Source organism: Salmo salar, chromosome ssa04 (assembly GCF_905237065.1).
Source record: "Salmo salar chromosome ssa04, Ssal_v3.1, whole genome shotgun sequence".
In the NCBI taxonomy this organism is placed as follows: domain Eukaryota; kingdom Metazoa; phylum Chordata; class Actinopteri; order Salmoniformes; family Salmonidae; genus Salmo; species Salmo salar.
Window position 1 is genome coordinate 47,493,202 of NC_059445.1, and position 24,500 is coordinate 47,517,701.

The 24,500-nt window shown below is 45.5% G+C and overlaps 1 protein-coding gene across 23 annotated transcripts in view; it reads left to right on the forward strand.

Moving 5' to 3' along the window:
• Positions 1-24,500, forward strand: part of LOC106603292 (RNA-binding protein Musashi homolog 2) — a 303,576-nt gene that overhangs the window by 89,990 nt on the left and 189,086 nt on the right. For all 23 annotated transcript variants that reach the window (XM_014196759.2, XM_014196763.2, XM_014196771.2 and 20 more), the window contains exon 6: positions 5,098-5,190. In XM_014196759.2, coding sequence (XP_014052234.1) covers positions 5,098-5,190 — 93 coding nt within the window. The remainder of the gene's footprint in view (positions 1-5,097; positions 5,191-24,500) is intronic.

Below are 24,500 nucleotides of genomic sequence, written 5' to 3' on the forward strand. Positions count from 1 at the left end.
TCCTGTTACCATTAGATGAATCGGAGCTAAAAACAACTAACTGCTATGGGGGCCTTTCTATTTTATGTGTTCCGCTATCTCTTATCATGAGAAATGACACACAACTTACTGGGATGATTTCTCCCCCTCCCGGTGGCTGTGAGCTGTAGCCTTGAGAGGCTCTGGACTATGACGAGGGGACCATACCCTGTAATCAGAGCTGGCTATGTGATCTTAGACACCGGGGTGAGAGGTGGCTGGGGTGGGAGTGGGGATGGGGAGTCTAAGCACTCATGGGGGGGGTCCTATAGTGGGTTGTTGTTGGCGGTGTAATCAGCTAGCTTTGGAAATAATCAAGACTGTCTGTGATTAAGGATTGGGGGGGGGGTAGCGTTCTTATCAAGCAAGGGCTTTAGCCTGGATTGCTTGTTGTCAGACAAGTGTCCTTATTTTAGAAAAGAGTCAAAGTTACCTGGCTAAAAAATCTGTTGTCAACAAACGCTGTTGCAGTTAATCAGGAGCATGGCAGTATCAAGTGGTGCTGTTGATGCTAAGCCTGGGCCCTAAGGGTTTGATGGAGAGGATGGAGGGGAGAGTGAGGGGCTCCCTCCCCAGCTTTAACCCCTCACTGTCAGACCTCCTCTGAGCCTTGCTGCTACTGCAGCTGTGCTCTGGACCAAGACTGCCTTGAGAAACCTCTGGCGTTTATAGTCTACTTTGATCTTATTGCATCTTGCCTATGCTGCTCTGTCATTGCTCATCCATATATTTATATTTATATATTCTTATTACATTCCATTCCTTATTCCATTAGGTATTTGTTGTGGAATTGTTAGATATTACTTGTTAGATATTGCTACACTGTCGAAACTAGAAGCACAAGCATTTTGCTACATTTGCAATAACATCTGCTAACCATGTGTATGTGACCAATCAAATTTGATTTGATTTGGATTTGATACGCGGTATCTTAGATGAATATTGGAGTGTCCATTTTTCAGATAAGGAAATTGTGATGACAAATGTGACTTGTCTTTGTTGTGGTGCCTTGGCGTATCCAGTTGATTGGGGAAGTGGAGGGTTAAACCCTGGCCTAGGTAGAGAGATAGTAACCCATCACACTGCCCTGTGTAGTTGACTGTAGTAGATCAATATATACACTCGTGGGAACACGGGGCTCTGGGAGAACAGAACACTACAGGGTCTCCCTGGTTGGTGGGAAGCTGGGGCGGACTAGCCTACAGGGAGGATGGGCTCACCTCCTCTCCTACAGGGGATTTGTCCCTCTTTTGTCTCAACGTCATATAGTTTTTAACTGAACTTGCAGGTTCTGCAGGAAACATAGTAGGAACCTTCTCAGCTTGTCAGTGTCCTTCACTAGTTGTGTCTCTGGAAAAATGAGCTGAAAACCTGTCGAACTCAGAGCGAGAACTTTGTTCTGTTTTGTAAGTGCAAAAAGTAATTATCTAATATTTGATACGCTCTTTGTGCTGTCATTCTGGTTTTCCACTGCCGTACAGTATATTTATCTTAATGATAATGTTTTTTATTGTCACATACCGGATAGGTGCAGTGAAATGTGTTGTTTTGCAGGGTCAGCCATAGTAGTATGTCACCCCTGGAGCAAATTAGGGCAACGTATTTTTCACCTTGTCGATTCGGGTATTCAAACCACTATTTGGTTACTGGCCCAAAGCTCTAACTGCTAGGCTATCTGCCGACCTACTTTCTGTTTAATGTTGGAGGTAACAATTGCTCTGGCTTGTCTGTGCTGTATACATCTTCATAACTGTCATATCTTATAGCAGTCCTGCTGCTGGACCTGGTCTCCCTTCCCGCTGTTCATAGCCCACATAGAACTCCTCAAATGTATACAGATAATGAAAGGCTGCCATATTAACTGCAGTCGCTGAATCCACAAATCCCTGAGTATTAACAGTACAGCACAGCCGCCCATTTCGCTGTTAAAACACATTATTAAAAGGAGCTGCAATTCCCTCCATCACCTCCACCTCTCAATCCCTGCGCTGACTGGATGGGAGAAGGCAAGGAAGTGTGTACGCGCTCACGCACACACACACACACACACACACACACACACACACACACACACACACACACACACACACACACACTGGAGAGTCGCCCTCCCACCAATCAGCCCCTATCTCATCTGAGTTCTCTGCTGCTTTTTAGATTAGGAATAGTCCTTTTAAAATGAGCTAATCACACAATATATCATAGCTGGTAATGCATTCAGAGACAGCGTGGATGATTGCAGGGGTAAGTGTGTCCTTGGAGGCTGCAGTCGGTGTCCTCAGCCTGGCCTGATGCATGTTGAGTTGAGGGGGAAGTTAAGGTTGCAGCTCCCCTCTGTCCTCTATGTCTGTGGACTGACTACAGGGTGTGCTGGACATATTGACAGTGATCCCTATGGACAGGGAACACATCCCTAGGTCCTGCTAGTCTCCCAGAAAACAGTCTCACAACACTTTGTTTTACTCTATGCAGATTTATTCTGTTCTACGAGCCGTCAGAGTTGTTGGATTTTAACAACTGGCTTGTTTGTTCTGACTGGAATTCTAACACACACACACACACACACACACACACACACACACACACACACACACACACACACACACACACACACACACACAAACAGCCCCCCTCCTCCTTAGTCACTCAGTGGAAACACCAAACACTCTGCAGCCATTTCCCTAGAGAGGAGAAAGAAGCGAGAGAGGCCTGTTGTCTGTTGTCACCATGGAGAGAGAAATAGGGAAAGTAATTGCGTTGTTCAAGGGCTCTAGAAATCCCATCAGCCTTTGGGCAGCCCTGTCAGAAAGTATAAAGACAGCGCTAAAAACTTAACTGGCTACAGACAGGCTGGGGGAGCACCCTCGCTGAAAATGACTTACAATGGCTGGGGAAGACAGTCAGATTATCTATCAAGGGAAGCAGGTGAAACAGCTGTAAAAGATGTAGGAGGGCTAGCAGAGATGAACACTGGCTTGTGTTTCTATTACCAAGATTGCCAGTGATAAAAGTGAGTGATGTTGATAAATACCCACATAGCCTTTTATCACCAGCTGTCGTGGCTGTGGTTGCTGGCGACGACGGCGGGGCTGATAACCCTGGAGGCTCAGGGCCTGGGGAGGAGGGGGAAGGATACAGCTGCATTACCCCAGCCTGGGCTACGGCACAACAGCCCGCCGCCACAATTTGCATGGTGACCGGGTGTCACACAAATGGGATGAGTTCCATGCTAATGGCCCGGAAGCAGAATCACATTAGTGCAAATGCAGGGTGTTCTCAGACCTGGCCTGGTTGGAGTTGGATATGTTGCAGTTGCATAAGGGACAATTTTTACATTTTAGCTTTTATTTTTTTATTTAACCTTTATTTAAAGTCAGTTAAGAGCAAATTCTTATTTACAATGATGGCCTACCCCGGCCAAACCCTAACCCGGACGACCCTGGGCATATTGTGCGCCGCCTTATGGTACTCCCAATCACGTCCGATTGTGATACAGCCTGGAATCGAACCAGGGTATGTAGTGACTCCTCTAGCACTGAGATGCAGTGCCTTAGAGCGCTGTGCCACTCGGGAGCCCCTAACCTTATTCCTAACCTTTACCTAATTATCCTAACCTGCCACGTTAATTATCTTAACCTGTTGTGTATGTTCTCCTCACCTGTTACGAAAAGTCAATTCTGCTAGTCAAAACCAGCAGGCCTGTCCTGAGAACTGCGGCCCGGGAGGAGAAAAGAGAGTGCTGGGGTGTGTGCGTGTGTGTATGTGTATGTATGCGTGTGTGCACTCGTGCATACATGAATGTGTGGAACTACCATGTTAAGGAGTGCCATCATTTCTCTGGACATTTCAGTAACAGCTTGTGAGTAATGAGGTTGGAGTCATTCGTTATCTCAGAAGGAACAGTGTTCTAACGCTGTTTATCTTATTGTGACAATTTCCTATTTCCCCCAGAACTCCTTGTGTTTTTTAAATGCTCTGTGCACACTCTGCTGCAGATGCACTTAGCTGTGCCATGTTGCCCTTTCTGATGGCGTGGGTAATAATCCTTAATATTTCTGCTACTTTGGAATTAATTGAGGCTTTAATGCACTCTGATTCCTTCCTCCAGCACAAGCTAATTGTGTTTTGAAAAATAATAAATTATGTATTTCTTTGTGACTGTCTTAAGTGTTGAGTGTTTTGGATCAAATGTAAAGTACCTTAATGTTTTGTGGAGCAAAAACAAACATGTCAGTGGCGTTTAAAATGATGAAATGGAGGCTTTAATTGTGCCACACTCTGTTGTGCCCTGTTTAAATGAAATATGTTTTGATTAGAGATAGCAGTATTTGTTAAAGTAAAGTGCAATCTGAAATGACATTGTTAGATGTATAATAAAACATTCCTCTTTGACAGATTCTCACCACAGGCTGGAGCACTGCTATGAGTTCTTGCCTGTTTTTGAGGTTAGAGAGTGCCTTTAGGGGGTGCCTTTAGAGTTTGCATCAACATTAGATCTGAAAGACCATGCCAAATAAGTATTATATTTTCTCTCATAGCATGCAAGGGAAATGGGTCCCTCTCATACACTTTTGGGAAAAAAACTGCTATCTAGAACCCATAAGGGTTCTTTGTCTGTCCCCTCTATTACAGAACCCTTTTTGGTTCCATGTAAAACCCTTTCCACAGAGAATTCTACATGGAACCCAAAAGGGTTCTGTGATAGAGGGGACAGAAGACCCCTTTTGGAACCCTTTTTTCTAAGAGTGTGCACAATGCTTTCCACAAAATGAAGTCTCACCATGACAATAGAGAGGCCCCTCCTTTCTCTTCTCTCTCGCTTTATCTCCCTTACTCTTCCATCCCTTATGGAGGGGCCAGTCTAGAGCTGATCTTATGTTTGGACTCACATTAAAGGTGTTGTGATGCGATGGAAGCCTGATCACCCATCTCTCTCTCTCTCTCTCTCTCTCTCTCTCTCTCTCTCTCTCTCTCTCTCTCTCTCTCTCTCTCTCTCTCTCTCTCTCTCTCTCTCTCTCTCTCTCTCTCTCTCTCTCTCTCTCTCTCTCTCTCTCTCTCTCTCTCTCTCTCTCTCCCCAGATGGTCACAAGAACAAAGAAAATATTTGTGGGCGGATTGTCAGCCAACACGGTAGTGGAAGATGTGAAGCAGTATTTTGAACAGTTTGGGAAGGTAAGGAGAATAATTTTGGATTCCTCCCTTGTATGGTTTGGCAGTAGGCGAACCGTGTCGGTGTGGGTTGGAGGGTGTTCATACCCTGTCGCTGTCCTCGGCTGCTGTTTCCAGGCTGTGGTCTATGACTAACCTCCCAGTCCATTCTGAGTGAAGGCGATATGGACATGCAAATACACAGCCAAACATACTGCAAGAGATTTGCAGAATTACATCCATAGTGCCTTCACTCACCCACTGTACTCAGATACATATGTATTGTTAAATACTACTGCGCTATTGGAGCTAGAAACACAAGCATTTCGCTACACCCGCAATAACATCTGTTAAATATGTGTATGTGACCAATACAATTTGATTTGATTTGATATTACATTTCAGCTCAAGGTCACCTTGTGTGTAACTGAGGATGCTTCCTCTACAATATCAGCTCAGTACTTGACCTCAATAATTGTCCTTTAAGCATGTACTGCACATCTCATCTCTGTGTGTGATATAATCTCTGTATTTCTGAATGGCCAGTTAAGTCAATCATGGGTATGTAAATCCTTTAACACGGCCGTATAACTCCCCAGTGATATGTAGTTCCATGGTAATTATGGTCAGTGGTAATTTAGCTCCTGGGTATGGGAGCAGAGCACAGGCCAGGGCACCAGCTGGAATGTTATTCCAAAAGAAGATGACTCACAAGGGGAGGAAGTAGCAGTGAAGCCATTGCTGAGCCCAGCAGCGTGGAGCAGCAAGTAAATATTCAGAGCGGGCTTGGTTGTAATCATCGAGACTGAAAAGGGCTCAACACAAATGTCGACTTGATTGAATGACATGATTGACTTGATTATACAAAGTTTTTCCCTCATTAAGGAATCCTCAAACACTTGTGAGGAGACAAACAAATCAGTCTGATTCAGGGAGTCGCTCTCTCTGTGTGTGTGTGTGTGTGTGTGTGTGTGTGTGTGTGTGTGTGTGTGTGTGTGTGTGTGTGTGTGTGTGTGTGTGTGTGTGTGTGTGTGTGTGTGTGTGTGTGTGTGTGTGTGTGTGTGCGCGTGTCACAGACAGGGAGGAGATCACAGTTGTTAGTCTAGGTGTTATTAGAAGGGGAGGTGGGCAGGAAGTGTCTTGTCTCTTCTGCCTGCCTGGCTGATGGTGTCTTTGTCTGTTCCGCTGCATCCCCTCTGTGACACGCATCCCACCATTTATTAAATAACCTGGCTGTCCAATGCAACCCGCCATTATCACCACACACGCTGCGCTCTTAGGAGTCGCCCGGAGAAAGAAAACCAATTCATTTAGTTTCTCCTCTACAGAAGGATGGAGAAGGGGGGAAGAAGGCGGGATGTGGCCACAGCAGTGGCAGCAGGGCTCGTCATTCAGATGTCTGGGATGTACATGTCTAGAATGCTTTAGTGAGGAGAGAGAAAAGGAGAAAGAGAGACTGAGAGAGAGATATTCTCCTCTGTACCAATGCAGCTCAGGACTCAGGTAAACACACTAGGCTAGCTATCTGGGAATTGTCTTTGGGTGCGGCTCTGTGTTTGTGTGGACTGGGCAAGGTGCCGTGTGTGTGTGTGTGCGTGTGTGTATCTGTGTATGTGTGTGTGTGTGTTCAGGTCTAGGCGACATAGGCCAATTAGCAGGATGTGGGCAAGCAGGCAGCGGAGGTGATGGTTGTTATGGGGATAAGGTGTTCGAAACAGGTGGTGTGATCACACTGGGGTCACTGCAAGATCTCTCTCTGTTCTTTTTCCTCTCCTCTCCTCTCCTCTCCTCTCCTCTCCTCTCCCTCTCCTCTCCTCTCCTCTCCTCTCCTCTCCTCTCCTCTCCTCTCCTCTCTCCTCTCCTCTCCTCTCCTCTCCTCTCCTCTCCTCTCCTCTTCTCTTCTCTTCTCTTCTCCTCTCCTGTCCTCTCCTCTCTTCCCTCAGCCTCTGACAGGGTAGGATACAGGGAGAGGAAGGGAACTGACAGCTCTCATATACATCACTCTCTCCCACTGTCCCACCTGTCATCATTAGTAAAAGTGCACATATCCAAACCCCCAGCACAACTTCAGAGAGGCCCGCCTGCTCTACATAGTATTACTGTGTTACCCAGAGTACACTGAATACGTCCGGGTAATGTGTCGCTGACAGCCAGATGAATGGGCCTGAAGTACAGTATCAGTGTGTAAAGACTGATTCTCATGCATCCCAATACCCCCGTGTGACTGACAGCGACAAGATCTCTCCTCTCAGTTCCTCTGAGGCAGCACATTTCTACTGTCTTTGTGTGTTGAGGGCAAAACATACTGTACTGGCTTCATGTAGGACTGATGCATTAGGTTCACATAAGGCCCAGTAACAGGTATGTCTGTATCCTGTGGAAAAGTCTAGGGGTGATTGTGTTCAAAATAAACACTTATCTCCTGGTATAATACCATTATGTGAGAGCTCTGCATCAGCAGATTTGTAATCATTCTTACATTGCATGCAGCTGTTAAAAACACTTACCATCAAGAAGCAAACAACTGGTAGCAGACCTTTGATTAAATAAGGGGGCCAGTGGTCACCCTCATAATTAATTACAGCCTGACATAACAATACAACTAGAAACCAGGCCAGAAAAGAGAGCTTAACCACAGTGAAGATCTTAACCACAGTGAAGGTCTTAACCACAGTGAAGATCCTAACCACAGTGAAGATCCTAACCACAGTGAAGATCCTAACCACAGTGAAAAGCCTAACCACAGTGAAGGCCCCAACAACAGTGAAAAGCCTAACCACAGTGAAGGCCCCAACAACAGTGAAAAGCCTAACCACAGTGAAGGCCCCAACAACAGTGAAAGCCTAACCACAGTGAAGGCCCCAACAACAGTGAAAGCCTAACCACAGTGAAGGCCCCAACAACAGTGAAAGCCTAACCACAGTGAAGGCCCCAACAACAGTGAAAGCCTAACCACAGTGAAGGGCCTAATTATCTGGGATGGCTTATGCTTATTGGTTTACTGTAATCGGCTTGGAGTGCATCTCAAAACAAAGTGTCCTTATTTGGCTAAGCTGAAACAACTGCTTGCCGCTTTGTTGCCCCTGGCCTTCACTGTGTTCTGCGCTGTGGTTTGACTGGGGGTCTGGTGCTTAGTTTCATCAGCCCCAGCCTGCAGTTGTTTCCAAGCCAGTGGGCCGCCATAATCAGGCCTTAATGTCCTCCTCTGCCCCGGTTCCCATGTCCTACTGGGTGGGAGCCAGCTACTGTTGTACCAGGAGGAGGACTCTGGACTCTTAACATGCTCACTGCCACTGAGCTGATGGGTCTGCAGGAGGGTTAGGTGGGGTCATAGGGTCAGACTGAGGGAGGGTCGCGGGGACATTTGATCCTGAGATCTCTGTCAGAAAATTTTCCATTTCTCTAAGATTAGCTGAATATCTGTCTACACATCCTGTCGTACTGCTCCCGTAGGACAGGGACTAAACTCACACACTGAGGGTAGAGAGGGTACAATACTGTAGGTGAACAGGAAGGCACAACAGTATGAAAGCCTGTGGTTTGTGTCATCTCACTGTCCCTCAGTTCAACACTAGGTCTTCTTCTCACACACTGACTTCCCCTGACAGGAAGCAGATGAGAGAAAAAATGCAACAATAAAATAATGAAAAAAGGATGCCTTGGTTAGTGACAGGAAATTTGTTCTGGTGCTCCGGTAATCTAATATCATGGCTGACATTTCGTTGTGCATTGAGATTTTGTAAATGGCAGAAAACCACAATGTGTGACTGTCCGTAACGGCTGCATCCAGGACTCCACGTTAGTTCATTTAGCATACCTGCCCAAGCGCTTACATTTAATAACATCATTTGAGTTTTTCAGGCGTACCAAATAAAAACAGTGCTGATGTCCATTAGTGCATTGCCAAGCTTCCTGCCCCAGTGAACGCAAACAACACCGTTTAGATCCCCGCTCCCAACCAGTAAATATGGGACGCAGTGGAGGGAATCTTTGTTTGGGATTTGATGAGTTATTGTTTGTTTGCTAAAATGCATCAGATAAAAACATCAACAGACTACTGGAGTTTCCTTCTTTTTTTTTGTTGCTCATGCAGACATTTTTGCATTGAAGTAAAATATGAAATCCTTCAAGCTTAGCCTTTTGATGGTTGTGATATTGAAGTATTACAACATGAAAAACACTTAAAATCCTGTATTTCACTTTACTCAATTCTAAACCAGTTTTCTTTTCAAGCCTTTGATATGCAGGAGACATCCTCTGTGATACATCATACCTGCATCGCTTCCGAGATATCACAGTAGCTCATTTCTCTCCAGTCACACACAAGCAGGTGGACATTTGCATGACATTTCCATATCCCTCTGCATCTCCTCTAACCTCTAAGAGTCTAGTTGAACATTTGCCTACAGTATGTGGCCTAAACTCTCCATTCAGCACTGTGTTGGATTTCTCCCTCCAGGCTGTGGTCTCTATAGAAGTAGGCCAGAAGGACACAGCTCCAGTGTTATTGCTGGTCAGAGCTGGGTTGATAAGCCAGCATCAGGTCCATAGGAGCTCTCATCTGCAGCATGCAGGGCTTGCGGCTCTTTACTCTCCCTGCAGTCACTTGTAGTTAGGACCTGAGACAAAGCAGAGCATTGGAAATGAACTGGCCCTAAACCTGCTACTGCTGCAGGGACAGACAGAAAGAGGAAAAAAGCCCAGTTAGACAAATGACTTAATATCCGCTCTGACCTTCATTTGCCCAGTTGCTTGTCAATATTTAACACCCACAGGATAATTGACTTCTAGTCCTCCTGCATTTTTCAGCCAGTATGTTTCCTGTGATGATCAGATCAGTGATACAACAGAGGTGTTAGAGATGCATGATAAAGGTTCTGTATCGTTTCAGCCAGTCGTTTTGAAAGTAGTGCTCACGAGCCAAAATTCCTCACTATCTGTAGGCCATAGCTACCTACCTATCTAGTTTCTGATGGAGCTCTGTGGTGTATCCTGCTTTTAGGACAGTGCATCATGGGGGATTGACATGCGGTGGAGGTGCGTCTGTGCAGACTGTCTACCGGCGTCCCTCCCTGAAATGGCTCCCCCTGGATAAGCCAGGATTGCCTTGATTGCGTTACAGTGACTCATTATGTCAATGGCTGATGGAACGTAGAGGCCCCAGTAGTGCTGCTTAAAGAACGATCTGTTTAAAGAAGATTGACTGTGATTGGATGGGATTCCCAGCACCTGCTCACTGGGGTAAATCTGGTCAAGGCAGAAAGCAGCAGCAGCAGCAATCTTCCCTGTGGTATTGTGTCAGGAAGGAGGAAATGGACGTGTGAGGTGGGAGGGAGGCTACAGCAGCCTTTCAAACGGCTGGTGGGTTGAGCACTTCGTCAAAGTAGCTGTCAGAACTCATCTGCCACTCAGCATCCTCCTCCCTGTGACTATCAGAGCTCCTAAACAACCAGGCAAACCACAACCTGCTCTCTGCTGTGCACTGTGTGGAGCTGTAGCCCAGGTGGGAAAACACACCGATAGAAACAGGCGCAGGAAGCGATTAGCCCTGAAAAAAGCCTATTTCCTCAGATATATGGAATTTCACAGCCATGAATGCAGTGCATTAACCTGTAAGCATAAGCCCAGGGGCGCTAATAACTTTCCACTCTGGGGCCACTTGATCTTTAAATGAGGGAGGCACTTGCCAAGATCACGGTCGGAAATTAATACATCCCCGAAAAGGGCTCTTTTGGCCGCAGCGGTAGTGTGTGTGTTTTTCTCCCTCGATGGAGCGTGTGTGTGTGTTTAAAGAGGGGGCTGCCGTGACAGGTGGTATTTGGAGAGTGGTGTCGAGAGCCACAAAGGCAGGCGCTGGCCTCTGAGTGACAGGCCCCGCATTGCCGCAGCAAGCAATGCCAAGGCAGAGACAAATGAGAAACAAAATTACGGTGTTATATTTCACCTCACATCTGACAGGCTTCTGAAGAGATGTGAAACTACCTCTCTCCCAAATGTACCACTACTATTAAGTGTGGGGCTGTGCTGAAAAATAAAAAAAATCTCTCATGAGATGGTTTTCCCTAACAGCGGGTTGTCAAAGGCAACATTCCATTCCAGTGCTGGAGTGCTTTAGGAAATGACTGAGTTAGGCCATTTACACACTGAACAACCAGCTGTAAAGGAGGAAATGAAAACTGGGGGTTTCACATGAAACACATTGTGGTGTAACTGCCTGCCTTACAGTCCACCTGGGTCTTGAGAACCACTGTACCTTCATACCTGTGGTATTTTTTGCAGCATCCTGCATATTTGGCCCTCATATCCTCTAACAGCAAGGTGGCGTTATCAAAAAGCTTTCTTCATATTCCAAGGCTGCTGATGGCAGGTTTAAGCAGCGGCAACTTGAGGAAAACTCCTGACTGTACACAGGGCACACTGACTAAGCACAGTCCCATTGGTCTACCTGTACAGAGAATACTCTCTCTCTCTCTCTCTGCCACAAATCCAAGTACACAACTACAAGCTGCCTCCTGGGATGACTACCTCCCACGCTCAGCCCTAGTAAATGCACTGGGTAAATGTCCTTGTTGTTTTTTCTCCTCTCCTCTCCTTGCATGGAAAGGTGCTGTCTGTCTGTCTGTCTGTCTGTCTGTCTGTCTGTCTGTCTGTCTGTCTGTCTGTCTGTCTGTCTGTCTGTCTGTCTGTCTGTCTGTCTGTCTGTCTGTCTGTCTGTCTGTCTGTGTGTCTGTCTGTCTGTCTGTCTGTCTGTCTGTCTGTCTGTCTGTCTGTCTGTCTGTCTGTCTGTCTGTCTGTCTGTCTGTCTGTCTGTCTGTCTGTCTGTCGCTACCGTGGTTAAATGCAAAGGCCTAATGAAGCCTCTGTGGTATTACACATCTGAAGCAGTGACTGCCCTTACCCTAGAGAGGTGTGTGTGTGTGTGTGTGTGAAGCAGATACCATAGCTGTCCCTCAGCAGCTCAAATCAAATCAAATTGTATTGGTCACATGCGCCGAATACAACAGGTGTAGACTTTACTGTGAAATGCTTACTTCCGATCCCATTCTCAACAGTGCAGAGTTAAAAAGTACAGAAAATATTTGCTAAATAAAAAAGGAAATAATAACACAACTATAACGAGACAGGAGAAGGGCCTTGGTCAGGGAGGTGATGGTCACTCTGACAGAGCTCCAGAGTTCCTTTGTGGAAATGGGAGAACCTCCAAGAAGGACAACCATCTCTGCAGCACTCCACCAATCAGGCTTTTATGGTAGAGCGGCCAGATGGAAGCCACTCCTCAGTAAAAGGCACATGACAGCCCGCGTGGAGTTTGCCAAAAGGCACCTAAAGGACTCTCAGACCATGAGAAACAAGATTTTCTGGTCGGATGAAGTCAAAATTGAACTCTTTGGCCTGAATGCCAAGTGTCACGTCTGGAGGAAACCTGGCACCATCCCTACGGTGAAGCATGGTGGTGGCAGCATCATGCTGTGTGGATGTTTTTCAGCGGCAGGGACTGGGAGACTAGTCAGGTTTGAGGGAAAGATAAACAGAGAAAAGTATAGAGAGATCATTGATGAAAACCTGCTCCAGAGCGCTCAAGACCTCAGGCTGGGGCAAAGGTTCACCTTCCAACAAGACAACGACCGTAAGCATACAGCCAAGGCAACGCAGGAGTGGCTTCGGGACAAGTCTCTGAATGTCCTTGAGAGGCCCAGCCAGAGCCTGGACTTGAACCCGATTGAACATCTCTGGAGAGACCTGAAAATAGCTGTGAAGCAACGCTCCCCATCCAACCTGACAGAGCTTGAGAGGATCTACAGAGAAGAATGGGAGAAACTCCCCAAGTACAGGTGTGCCAAGCTTATAGCTGTAATTGCTGCCAAAGGTGCTTTGGGTCTGAATGCTTATGGAAATGTGATATTTCCGTTAATTAAAAAAAAAAAACATTTCTATAAACCTGTTTTTGCTTTGTCATTATGGGGTATTGTGTGTAGATTGATGAGGGGGTAAAAAACGATTTAATCAATTTTAGAATAAGGCTGTAACGTAACAAAATGTTGAAAAAGTCAAAGGGTCTGAATACTTTCCGAATGCACTGTTTATGTGGGTAGGGATAAACGTGGCTTGACAATCAGGATATATAATAGAGTAGCAGCAACGTATGTAAAGTGTGTGAAAGTGTGTCTATGTGTGAGTGTGTGTGGCGTCAATATGCATGTGTGTGTGTGAGCGTATGTGTGTGTGTTTGTGTGTGTGTATGTTGGAGTGTCAGTGTAGTATGTGTGAGTGTGTGGGTAGAGTCTAGTGAGTGTGCATGACCCAGTGCAAGAGAGTCAGTGCAAAATAATTAAGATAAATTAATAAATAATAAAGCGGGTCAATGCAAATGGTCCGGGTGGCCATTTGAGTAATTGTTCAGGAGTCTTATGGCTTGGGGGTAGAACCTGCTCAGGAGCCTTTTGGTCCTAGACTTGGGGCTCTGGTACTGCTTGCCGTGCGGTAGCAGAGAGAACAGTCTATGACTTGGGTGGCTGGAGTCTTTAACAATTGTCGTGTCGTCTGCAAACTTAATGATGGTGTTGGAGTCGTGCGCTGCCACTCGGTCGTGGGTGAACAGGGAGTACAGGAGGGGACTGAGCACGCACCCATGAGGGGCCCCCGTGTTGAGGGTCACCGTGTTGGATGTGTTGTTACCTATCCTCACCACCTGGAGGCAGCCCGTCAGGAAGTCCAGGATCCAGTTGCAGGGGGAGGTGTTCAGTCCCATGCTCCTTAGTGATGAGCTTAGTGATGAGCTTAGTGATGAGCTTGGTGATGAGCTTGGAGGGCACTATGATGTTGAACACTGAGCTGTGTCAGGGGGAAGAAGCCAGAGTTTTAGAGTAGATATGTCAACAACATACTTTAGATTTACTAAAGTGATTTAGTGTCCATTTACTATTACACCTAGGTCTATAGGTCGATAGGTCTATAGGTCGATAGGTGTATTGGAGTCGACTAAAGGGTAATGGAAAAAAGCTTTTTTGATTACGAAAGCAATTTAAAGGGAAAAAAACTATACAGTACAAAATCCATCTTAAATATTTTCAAAGACAGCTGTATAGATACAACTGGACATGCCTACTGTGGCACATTTGTAACATGGTCGCGTAGGTTTGGTTGAAGGTGTTTGTGTGCCTCTGGACCAGTGATTTGGCAGAGTCAAGCCAGGGTTGGGCCAGGGTTTCATCAAAGGGCAATATCAAATGTGCTCTTTCCTGAACTTTAAGAGCACTTCAGGTCAGCCAGGAAAAAAACTAAACGGTCCTTTAAACATTTCCCAGTGCTGAAAGGAATTTTAAAGGAAGGACACGAAGAGAAAGTGAATGTTCAGAATTGTCATGCTCTCATTGAAATTCTAGACTGAGCACACCATAAAGAGATAACTGACAAGGTAGGACAGGACTCAAAGACTGAAAGTGTTTCATATTAATATAAAGGCGGACGGGGCCATTCAACTCCAGCCCTGACAGACTGTGTTGCTAATAGAATCACTGGGCCATGAGAGAGTGTTTGAAGACACCTGCAGATTCCTCGCATTCCAGGGCTACAGCGGCAGGATGTTGCAACTTGCCAGATAAGACAAAGGAAGGAGGTATGTGAAATATGGATGCACTGTACTGTATTTGTGTCCTGAATGTTAGCGGAACTAATTAGAATGCATTTTTGAACCATGGCATCTTCGAATGGAATGAAGCTTCCACATAAAGAGCAGGTCTGCTATCTGGCCTTCAATACCGGCGCTTCAGATTCACTAGACAGACTAAAACTGGAACCATGAGGACAAAAGCTCTGAAGATGAAAGAGAAGGAAGAAGGGGATGAGGAGGAGGTGGGAGTTGAGATGATTTAGTGGCTCCACCACTCCCCCATTAGAGCCTGTACCAGCCCATCAGTTTTAATCAGTGTTTTGAGTTATGTGCTTTGCGTGAAGTTAGGTCTAGATGAAGGGAATCCACAGTGTGTTTGTGTGTAGAGTGAGAGAGAGAGAATGATGCTGCAGGTCTAAAGGGTAAACACGCCTGCTGGGTTCTGGGTTGAAACTGTGGGCCCTGAGCCTCCTCCTCTCCTCACCTTTTTCAGCCCTACCTGCCTTTAGATCAGGGCCACATTGACAGTCACAGTGGGAGTGGCACTGGGAGCTCTGTTAGACACACGCAGGGCTTCAGTTTGGCTAACATTGAACCCTACATGGGGCTCCCAAATCCTATCCCCGGGTAATTATTTCTGTTGGGGAGTGAACCGGAAGGATGGCTGTCTTCCCTCCTTTATTACTGGAATGTGAACCTCAAATTGTTTTGGATACGCCTCCTGCCGGGCCCATCATTGCTGTCTTCCAGCTGGCCAGCCAGCCTCGGATCAGCCCTACCAGGGATCCAGGGAGCATCGGGCCTTTATTACCACAGGCTGCCTGCTCTGGAAATGTAAGGGCTCCCAGGGTATGTGTGTGTGTGTGTGTGTGTGTGTGTGTGTGTGTGTGTGTGTGTGTGTGTGTGTGTGTGTGTGTGTGTGTGTGTGTGTGTGTGTGTGTGTGTGTGTGTGTGTGTGTGTGTGTGTGTGTGTGTGTGTGTGTGTGTGTGTGTGTGTGTGTGTTTGTGGGAGGTGTCTATAGTCCTATGTGTGTGTGTGTGTGTGTGTGTGTGTGTGTGTGTGTGTGTGTGTGTGTGTGTGTGTGTGTGTGTGTGTGTGTGTGTGTGTGTGTGTGGGAAGTGTCTATAGTCCTATGTGTGTGTGTGTGTGGGGGTGTGTGTGTGTGTGTGGGAGGTGTGTATACTCCTCTGTGTGTGTGTGTGTGGGGGGGGGTGTATAGTCCTGTGTGTGTGTGTGTGTGTGTGTGTGTGTGTGTGTGTGTGTGTGTGTGTGTGTGTGTGTGTGTGTGGGGGGAGTTGTGTAAAGTCCTATGTGTGTGTGGGAGTTGTGTAAAGTCCTATGTGTGTGTGGGAGTTGTGTAAAGTCCTATGTGTGTGTGGGAGGTGTGATAAGTCCTGTGTGTGTGTGGGAGGTGTGTATAGTCCTGTGTGTGTGTGTGTGTGTGTGTGTGTGTGTGTGTGTGTGTGTGTGTGTGTGTGTGTGTGTGTGTGTGTGTGTGTGTGTGTGTGTGTGTGTGTGTGTGTGGTGGGAGGTGTGTATAGTCCTATGTGTGTGTGTGTGGGGGAGTTGTGTAAAGTCCTATATGTGTGTGGGAGTTGTGTAAAGTCCTATGTGTGTGTGGGAGTTGTGTAAAGTCCTATGTGTGTGTGGGAGGTGTGATAAGTCCTGTGTGTGTGTGTGAGGTGTGTATAGTCCTATGTGTGTGTGTGGGAGGTGTGTATAGTCCTATGTGTGTGTGTGGGAGGTGTGTATAGTCCTATGTGTGTGTGGGAGGTGTGTAAAGTCCTATGTGTGTGTGGGAGGTGTGTATAGTCCTATGTGTGTGTGGGAGGTGTGTATAGTCCTATGTGTGTGTGTGTGGGAGGTGTGTATAGTCCTATGTGTGTGTGGGAGGTGTGTATAGTCATATGTGTGTGTGGGAGGTGTGTATAGTCCTATGTGTGTGTGGGAGGTGTGTATAGTCCTATGTGTGTGTGTGTGTGGGAGGTGTGTATAGTCCTATGTGTGTGTGTGTGTGTGTGTGTGTGTGTGTGTGTGTGTGTGTGTGTGTGTGTGTGTGTGTGTGTGTGTGTGTGTGTGTGTGAGGTGTGTAAAGTCCTGTGTGTGTGTGGGAGGTGTGTAAAGTCCTGTGTGTGTGTGGGAGGTGGGTAAAGTCCTGTGTGTGTGTGGGAGGTGTGTAAAGTCCTATGTGTGTGTGTGAGGTGTGTATAGTCCTGTGTGTGTGTGGGAGGTGTGTAAAGTCCTGTGTGTGTGTGGGAGGTGTGTATAGTCCTGTGTGTGTGGGAGGTGTGTATAGTCCTGTGTGTGTGGGAGGTGTGTATAGTCCTATGTGTGTGGGAGGTGTGTATAGTCCTATGTGTGTGTGTGTGTGTGTGTGTGTGTGTGTGTGTGTGTGTGTGTGTGTGTGTGTGTGTGTGTGTGTGTGTGTGTGTGTGTGTGTGTGTGTGTGTGTGTGTTGAGGTGTGTAAAGTCCTATGTGTGTGTGGGAGGTGTGTATAGTCCTATGTGTGTGTGGGAGAGGTGTAAAGTCCTATGTGTGTGTGTGAGGTGTGTATAGTCCTATGTGTGTGGGAGGTGTGTATAGTCCTATGTGTGTGTGTGTGTGTGTGTGTGTGTGTGTGTGGGAGGTGGTATAGTCTTATGTGTGTGTGTGTGGGAAATGTGTAAAGTCCTATGTGTGTGTGTGTGTGTGTGTGTGTGTGTGTGTGTGGGAGGTGTGTATAGTCCAATGTGTGTGTGGGAGGTGTGTATAGTCATGTGTGTGTGGGAGGTGTGTATAGTCCTATGTGTGTGTGTGTGGGGGAGATGTGTAAAGTCCTATGTGTGTGTGTGTGGGAGGTGTATATAGTCCTGTGTGTGTGGGAGGTGTGTAAAGTCCTATGTGTGTGTGTGTGTGGGAGGTGTGTATAGTCCTATGTGTGTGTGGGAGGTGTATAAAGTCCTATGTGTGTGTGGGAGGTGTGTATAGTCCTATGTGTGTGTGGGAGGTGTGTATAGTCCTGTGTGTGTGTGTGGGAGGCGTGTATAGTCCTATGTGTGTGTGGGAGGTGTGTAAAGTCCTATGTGTGTGTGGGAGGTGTGTAAAGTCCTATGTGTGTGTGGGAGGTGTGCAAAGTCCTATGTGTGTGTGTGGGAGGTGTGTAAAGTCCTATGAGTGTGTGTGTGGGAGGTGTTGAAAGTCCTATGTGTGTGTGTGTGTGTGTGTGTGTGTGTGTGTGTGTGTGTGTGTGTGTGTGTGTGTGTGTGTGTGTGTGTGTGTGTGAAGGTGTGTATAGTCCTATGTGTGTGTGTGGGAGAGTGTATAGTCCTATGTGTGTGTGGGAGGTGTGTATAGTCCTATGTGTGTGTGGGTTGTATGTGCACTTTTTTAACGCCTAAAACGGAAGCATATGCAGAAAGTACATCATCCAATTGTAAAATATGGTGGTTCTTCTTTGATGTCATGGGCTGTATTGCTTCCACTTCCAGCAAGACAATAACCCCAAACACACATCAGTAATCCACATAGATTAATTGACCACAAAATCAACATTTTTCCATGGCCATCTCAGTCTCCCGACTTTAACCCCATTGAAAACCTTTGGTTTGAATTGAAGAGGACAGTCCATAAGCGCAGACAAAGGGTATCAAGAATCTGAAAAGATTCTGTATACAGGAATGGTCCAAGATCCGTCCCAATGTTCTCTAATCTCATAAACCATTTTAGAAAAAGGCTCAGTGTCATTACACTGTGGGTAGGGTGCTGGAGTACTGAAAATAGAGGTACCAATCATTTTGACCCTGATATTTTTCGATTTTTTTCATTACTTGTTAAACAAAATCTCTTTCTCTGAGCAATTGTATTAGTATACCACTGCTACAGTACTGTATATCTTCATCCTCCCCTCCCCTACATCAGCCAGCCACTACCCTGCACTCTGTATTTCACTGCCCAGCAGTAGACCATTCTCTAGACTCAGACTCTTGGTGGGGAGGTGAATTTCTTGCTGTATTTTCAAAGCATAAGTAAGTCAACTGCTGTCTTACGTGACCTTACTGCAATTCAGTTGGTTCAAATTATTTACAAAATGGTGTTGAAAATCCCCCTAAGCTTTCTAATCCCTGAGTTACTGTGGCAACCTGAAGAAGTTGATTAGTCATATCATTACAACACTATCTGTGTCAAAATGTGATCGGTGTGTTCACGCTGAAGGATTACTGGGTTTACAATGCTAATGCAGGACATAATAACAGTCGTAAGTACAGACGGATGGGTGTGCATCAAATGATTCTCCGCTAGCTTACCGTTAGTTAACGTTACTGAAAGATGATTCATACAGTTCATGAAGGAATTAATCATGTTTAACTAGACTTCCTCTTTGTACATCAAATCAAGTTGTATTGGTTGCATACATATATACACTGCTCAAAAAATAAAGGGAACACTTAAACAACACATCCTAGATCTGAATGAAAGAAATAATCTTATTAAATACTTTTTTCTTTACATAGTTGAATGTGCTGACAACAAAATCACACAAAAATAATCAATGGAAATCCAATTTATCAACCCATGGAGGTCTGGATTTGGAGTCACACTCAAAATTAAAGTGGAGAACCACACTACAGGCTGATCCAACTTTGATGTAATGTCCTTAAAACAAGTCAAAATGAGGCTCAGTAGTGTGTGTGGCCTCCACGTGCCTGTATGACCTCCCTACAACGCCTGGGCATGCTCCTGATGAGGTGGCGGATGGTCTCCTGAGGGATCTCCTCCCAGACCTGGACTAAAGCATCTGCCAACTCCTGGACAGTCTGTGGTGCAACGTGGCGTTGGTGGATGGAGCGAGACATGATGTCCCAGATGTGCTCAGTTTGATTCAGGTCTGGGGAACGGGCGGGCCAGTCCATAGCATCAATGCCTTCCTCTTGCAGGAACTGCTGACACACTCCAGCCACATGAGGTCTAGCATTGTCTTGCATTGTCTTGCATTAGGAGGAACCCAAGGCCAACTGCACCAGCATATGGTCTCACAAGGGGTCTGAGGATCTCATCTCGGTACCTAATGGCAGTCAGGCTACCTCTGGCGAGCACATGGAGGGCTGTGCAGCCCCCCAAAGAAATGCCACCCCACACCATGACTGACCCACCGCCAAACCGGTCATGCTGGAGGATGTTGCAGGCAGCAGAACGTTCTCCACGGCGTCTCCAGACTCTGTCACGTCTGTCACCTGCTCAGTGTGAACCTGCTTTCATCTGTGAAGAGCACAGGGTGCCAGTGGCGAATTTGCCAATCTTGGTGTTCTCTGACAAATGCCAAACGTCCTGCACGGTGTTGGGCTGTAAGCACAACTCCCACCTGTGGACGTCGGGCCCTCATACCACCCTCATGGAGTCTGTTTCTGACCGTTTGAGCAGACACATGCACATTTGTGGCCTGCTGGAGGTCATTTTGCAGGGCTCTGGCAGTGCTCCTCCTGCTCCTCCTTGCACAAAGGCGGAGGTAGCGTTCCTGCTGCTGGGTTGTTGCCCTCCTACGGCCTCCTCCACGTCTCCTGATGTACTAGCCTGTCTCCTGGTAGCACCTCCATGCTGTGGACACTACGCTGACAGACACAGCAAACCTTCTTGCCACAGCTTGCATTGATGTGCCATCCTGGATGAGCTGCATTACCTGAGCCACTTGTGTGGGTTGTAGACTCCGTCTCATGCTACCACTAGAGTGAAAGCACCGCCAGCATTCAAAAGTGACCAAAACATCAGCCAGGAAGCATAGGAACTGAGAAGTGGTCTGTGGTCACCACCTGCTGAACCACTCCTTTATTGGGGGTGTCTTGCTTATTGCCTATAATTTCCACCTGTTGTCTATTCCATTTGCACAGCAGCATGTGAAATTTATTGTCAATCAGTGTTGCTTCCTAAGTGGACAGTTTGATTTCACAGAAGTGTGATTGACTTGGAGTTACATTGTGTTGTTTAAGTGTTCCCTTTATTTTTTTGAGCAGTATATATATATAGCAGATGTTATTGAGGCAGTAGCAAAATGCTTGTGTTCCTAGCTCCAACAGTGCAGTAGTATCTAACAATGTATATGTTTGTATATATATATGTGTATATACACTGCGGTTCATAAGTTTGGGGTCACTTAGAAATGTCCTTGTTTTTGAAAGAAAAGCTATTTTCTTGTCCATTAAAATTGTATTTATCCATGTTATTGCTTCATTAAATAGTACCTACAAAACACCAGTCTCAACGTCAACAGTGAAGAGTCAACTCCGGAATGCTGGCCTTCTAGGCAGAGTTGCAAAGAAAAAGCCATATCTTAGACTGGCCAATAAGAAGAAAAGATTAAGATGGTCAAAAGAACACAGACACTGGACAGAGGAACTCTGCCTAGAAGGCCAGCATCCCGGAGTCGCCTCTTTACTGTTGACGTTGAGACTGGTGTTTTGTAGGTACTATTTAATGAAGCTGCCAGTTGAGGACTTGTTTCTCTGTTTCTCAAACTAGACACTCAAATGTACTTGTCCTCTTGCTCAGTTGTGCACCGGAGCCTCCCACTCCTCTTTCTATTCTGGTTAGAGCCAGTTTGTGCTGTTCTGTGAAGGGAGTAGTGTACGGCGTTGTACGAGATTTTCAGTTTCTTTGCAATTTCTGACATGGAATAGCATTCATTACTCAGAACAAGAATAGACTTACGAGTTTCAGAAGAAAGGTCTTTGTTTCTTGCCATTTTGATCCTGTAATCAAACCCACAAATGCTGATGCTCCAGATACTCAATTAGTCTAAAGAAGGCCAGTTTTATTGCTTCTTTAATCAGGGCAACAGTTTTCAGCTGTGCTAACATAATTGCAAAAGGGTTTTCTAATGATCAATTAGCCTTTTCAAATGATAAACTTGAATTAACTAACACAATGTGCCATTGGAACACAGGAGTGACGATTGCTGATAATGGGCCTCTGTTTGCCTGTGTAGATATTTCATAAAAAAAATCTGCTGTTTCCATCTACAATATTCATTTACAACATTAACAATATCTACACTCTATTTCTGATCAATTAGATTTTATTTTAATGGACATAAATGTGCTTTTCTTTCAAAAACAAGGACATTTCTAACTTTTGAACAGTAGTGTATATATAGTGTATATATACAGTACCAGTCAAAAGTTTGGACACCAACTCATTCAAAGTTTTTTCTTTATTTTTACTATTTTCTACATTGTAGAATAATTGTGAAGACATCAAAACTATGAAATAACACATATGGAATCATGTAGTAACCAAACAAAGTGTTAAACAAATAAAAATATATTTTAGATTTTAGTTTTGATGTCTTCACTATTATGTGTAGGTGTGTCCAAACTTTTGACTGGTACTGTATATATATGTATATATGTGATGGGATGTATAGACATTATGGACAGTATATGGGTAGAATATATAGTACAGTTGAAGTCGAAGTTTACATACACCTTAGCCAAATACATTTAAACTCAGTTTTTCACAATTCATGACATTTTATCCTTGTAAAAATTCCCTGTCTTAGGTCAGTTAGGATCACCACTTTATTTTAAGAGTGTGAAATGTCAGAATAATAGTGGAGAGAATTATTTCTTTCAGCTTTTATTTCTTTCATCACATTCCCAGTGGGTCAGAAGTTTACATACACTCAATTAGTATTTGGTAGCATTGCCTTTAAATTGTTTAACTTGGGTCAAACATTTTGGGTAGCCTTCCACAAGCTTCCCACAATAAATTGTGTGAATTTTGGCCCATTCCTCCTGACAGAGCTGGTGTAACTGAGTCAGGTTTATAGGCCTCCTTGCTCGCACACGCTTTTTCAGTTCTGCCCACAAATTTTCTATAGGGTTGAGGTCAAGGCTTTGTGATGGCCACTCCAATACCTTGACTTTGTTGTCGTTAAGCCATTTTGCAACAACTTTGGAAGTAAGCTTGGGGTCATTGTCCATTTGGAAGACCCATTTGCGACCAAGCTTTAACTTCCTGACTGATGTCTTGAGATGTTGCTTCAATATATCCACATAATTTTCCTGCCTCATGATGCCATCTATTTTGCGAAGTGCACTAGTCCCTCCTGCAGCAAAGCACCCCCACAACATGATGCTGCCACCCCTGTGCTTCACGGTTGGGATGGTGTTCTTCGGCTTGCAAGCCTCCCCCTTTTTCCTCCAAACATAACGATGGTCATTATGGCCAAACAGTTCTATTTTTGTTTCATCAGACCAGAGGACATTTCTCCATGTGCAGTTGCACACAGTAGTCTGGCTTTTTTATGGCAGTTTTGGAGCAGTGGCTTCTTCCTTGCTGAGCGGCCTTTCAGGTTATGTCGATATCGGACTCGTTTTACTGTGGATATAGATACTTTTGTACCTGTTTCCTCCAGCATCTTCACAAGGTCCTTTGCTGTTGTTCTGGGATTGATTTGCACTTTTCGCACTAAAGTACGTTCATCTCTGGGAGACAGAACGCGTCTCCTTCCTGAGCGGTATGACGGCTGCGTGGTCCCATGGTGTTTATACTTGCGTACTATTGTTTGTACAGATGAACGTGGTACCTTCAGGAGTTTGTAGGTAGGTCTTGAAATACATCCACAGGTACACCTCCAATTGACTAAAATGATGTCAATTAGCCAATCAGAGGCTTCTAAAGCCATGACATAATTTTCTGGAATTTTCCAAGCTGTTTAAAGGCACAGTCAACTTAGTGTATGTAAACTTCTGACCCACTGGAATTGTGATACAGAGAGTTATAAGTGAAATAATCTGTCTGTAAACAATTGTTTGAAAAATTACTTGTGTCATGCACAAGATAGATGTCCTAACCGTCTTGCCAAAACTATAGTTTGTTAACAAGAAATTTGTGGAGTGGTTGAAAAATGTGTTTTAATGACTCCAACCTATGTGTATGTAAACTTCTGACTTCAACTGTATATCTGAAGAATACATAGGATAGAATAGTATATGTACAGCAATAGTTGAATAGGATGGACTTGACTAGAATACAGTATATGCATATGAAATGGGTTAAACTGTATGTAAACATTATTCAAGTGACCAGTGTTCCATGTCAATGTACATAGGGCAGCAGCCTCTAAAGTGCAATGTTGAGTAACCGGGTGGTGCCCGGCTAGTGACAGTGACTAAGTTCAGGGCAGACTACTGGGTGGAGGCCGGCTAGTGGTGACTATTTAACGGTCTGATGGCCATCAAATAGAAGCTGTTTTTCAGTCTCTCGGTCCCAGCTTTGATGCACCTGTACTGACCTCGCCTTCTGGATGGTAGTGGGGTGAACAGGCCGTGGCTCTGGTGGCTGAGGTCCTTGATGATCTTCTTGGCCTTCCTGTGACACCGGGTGCTGTTGTTGTCCTGGAGGGCAGGCAGTGTGCCCACAGTGATGTGTTGGGCGGACCGCACCACCCTCTAGAGAGCCCAGCGGTTGCGGACGGTGCAGTTGCCGAACAGCCCGACAGGATGCTCTCAATGATGCATCTGTAAAAATTTGTGAGGGTCTTAGGGGCCAAGCCAAATTTCTTTAGCCTCCTGAGGTTGAAGACTGTCTATGTGGGTGGATCATTTCAGATTGTCAGTGATGTGTACGCTGAGGAACTTGAAGCTTTTCAACTTCTCCACTCCAGCTCCCTATGCTGTCTCCTGAAGACCACGATCAGCTCCTTAATTTTGTTGACATTGATGGAGAGGTTATGTTCCTGGCACCAGTAC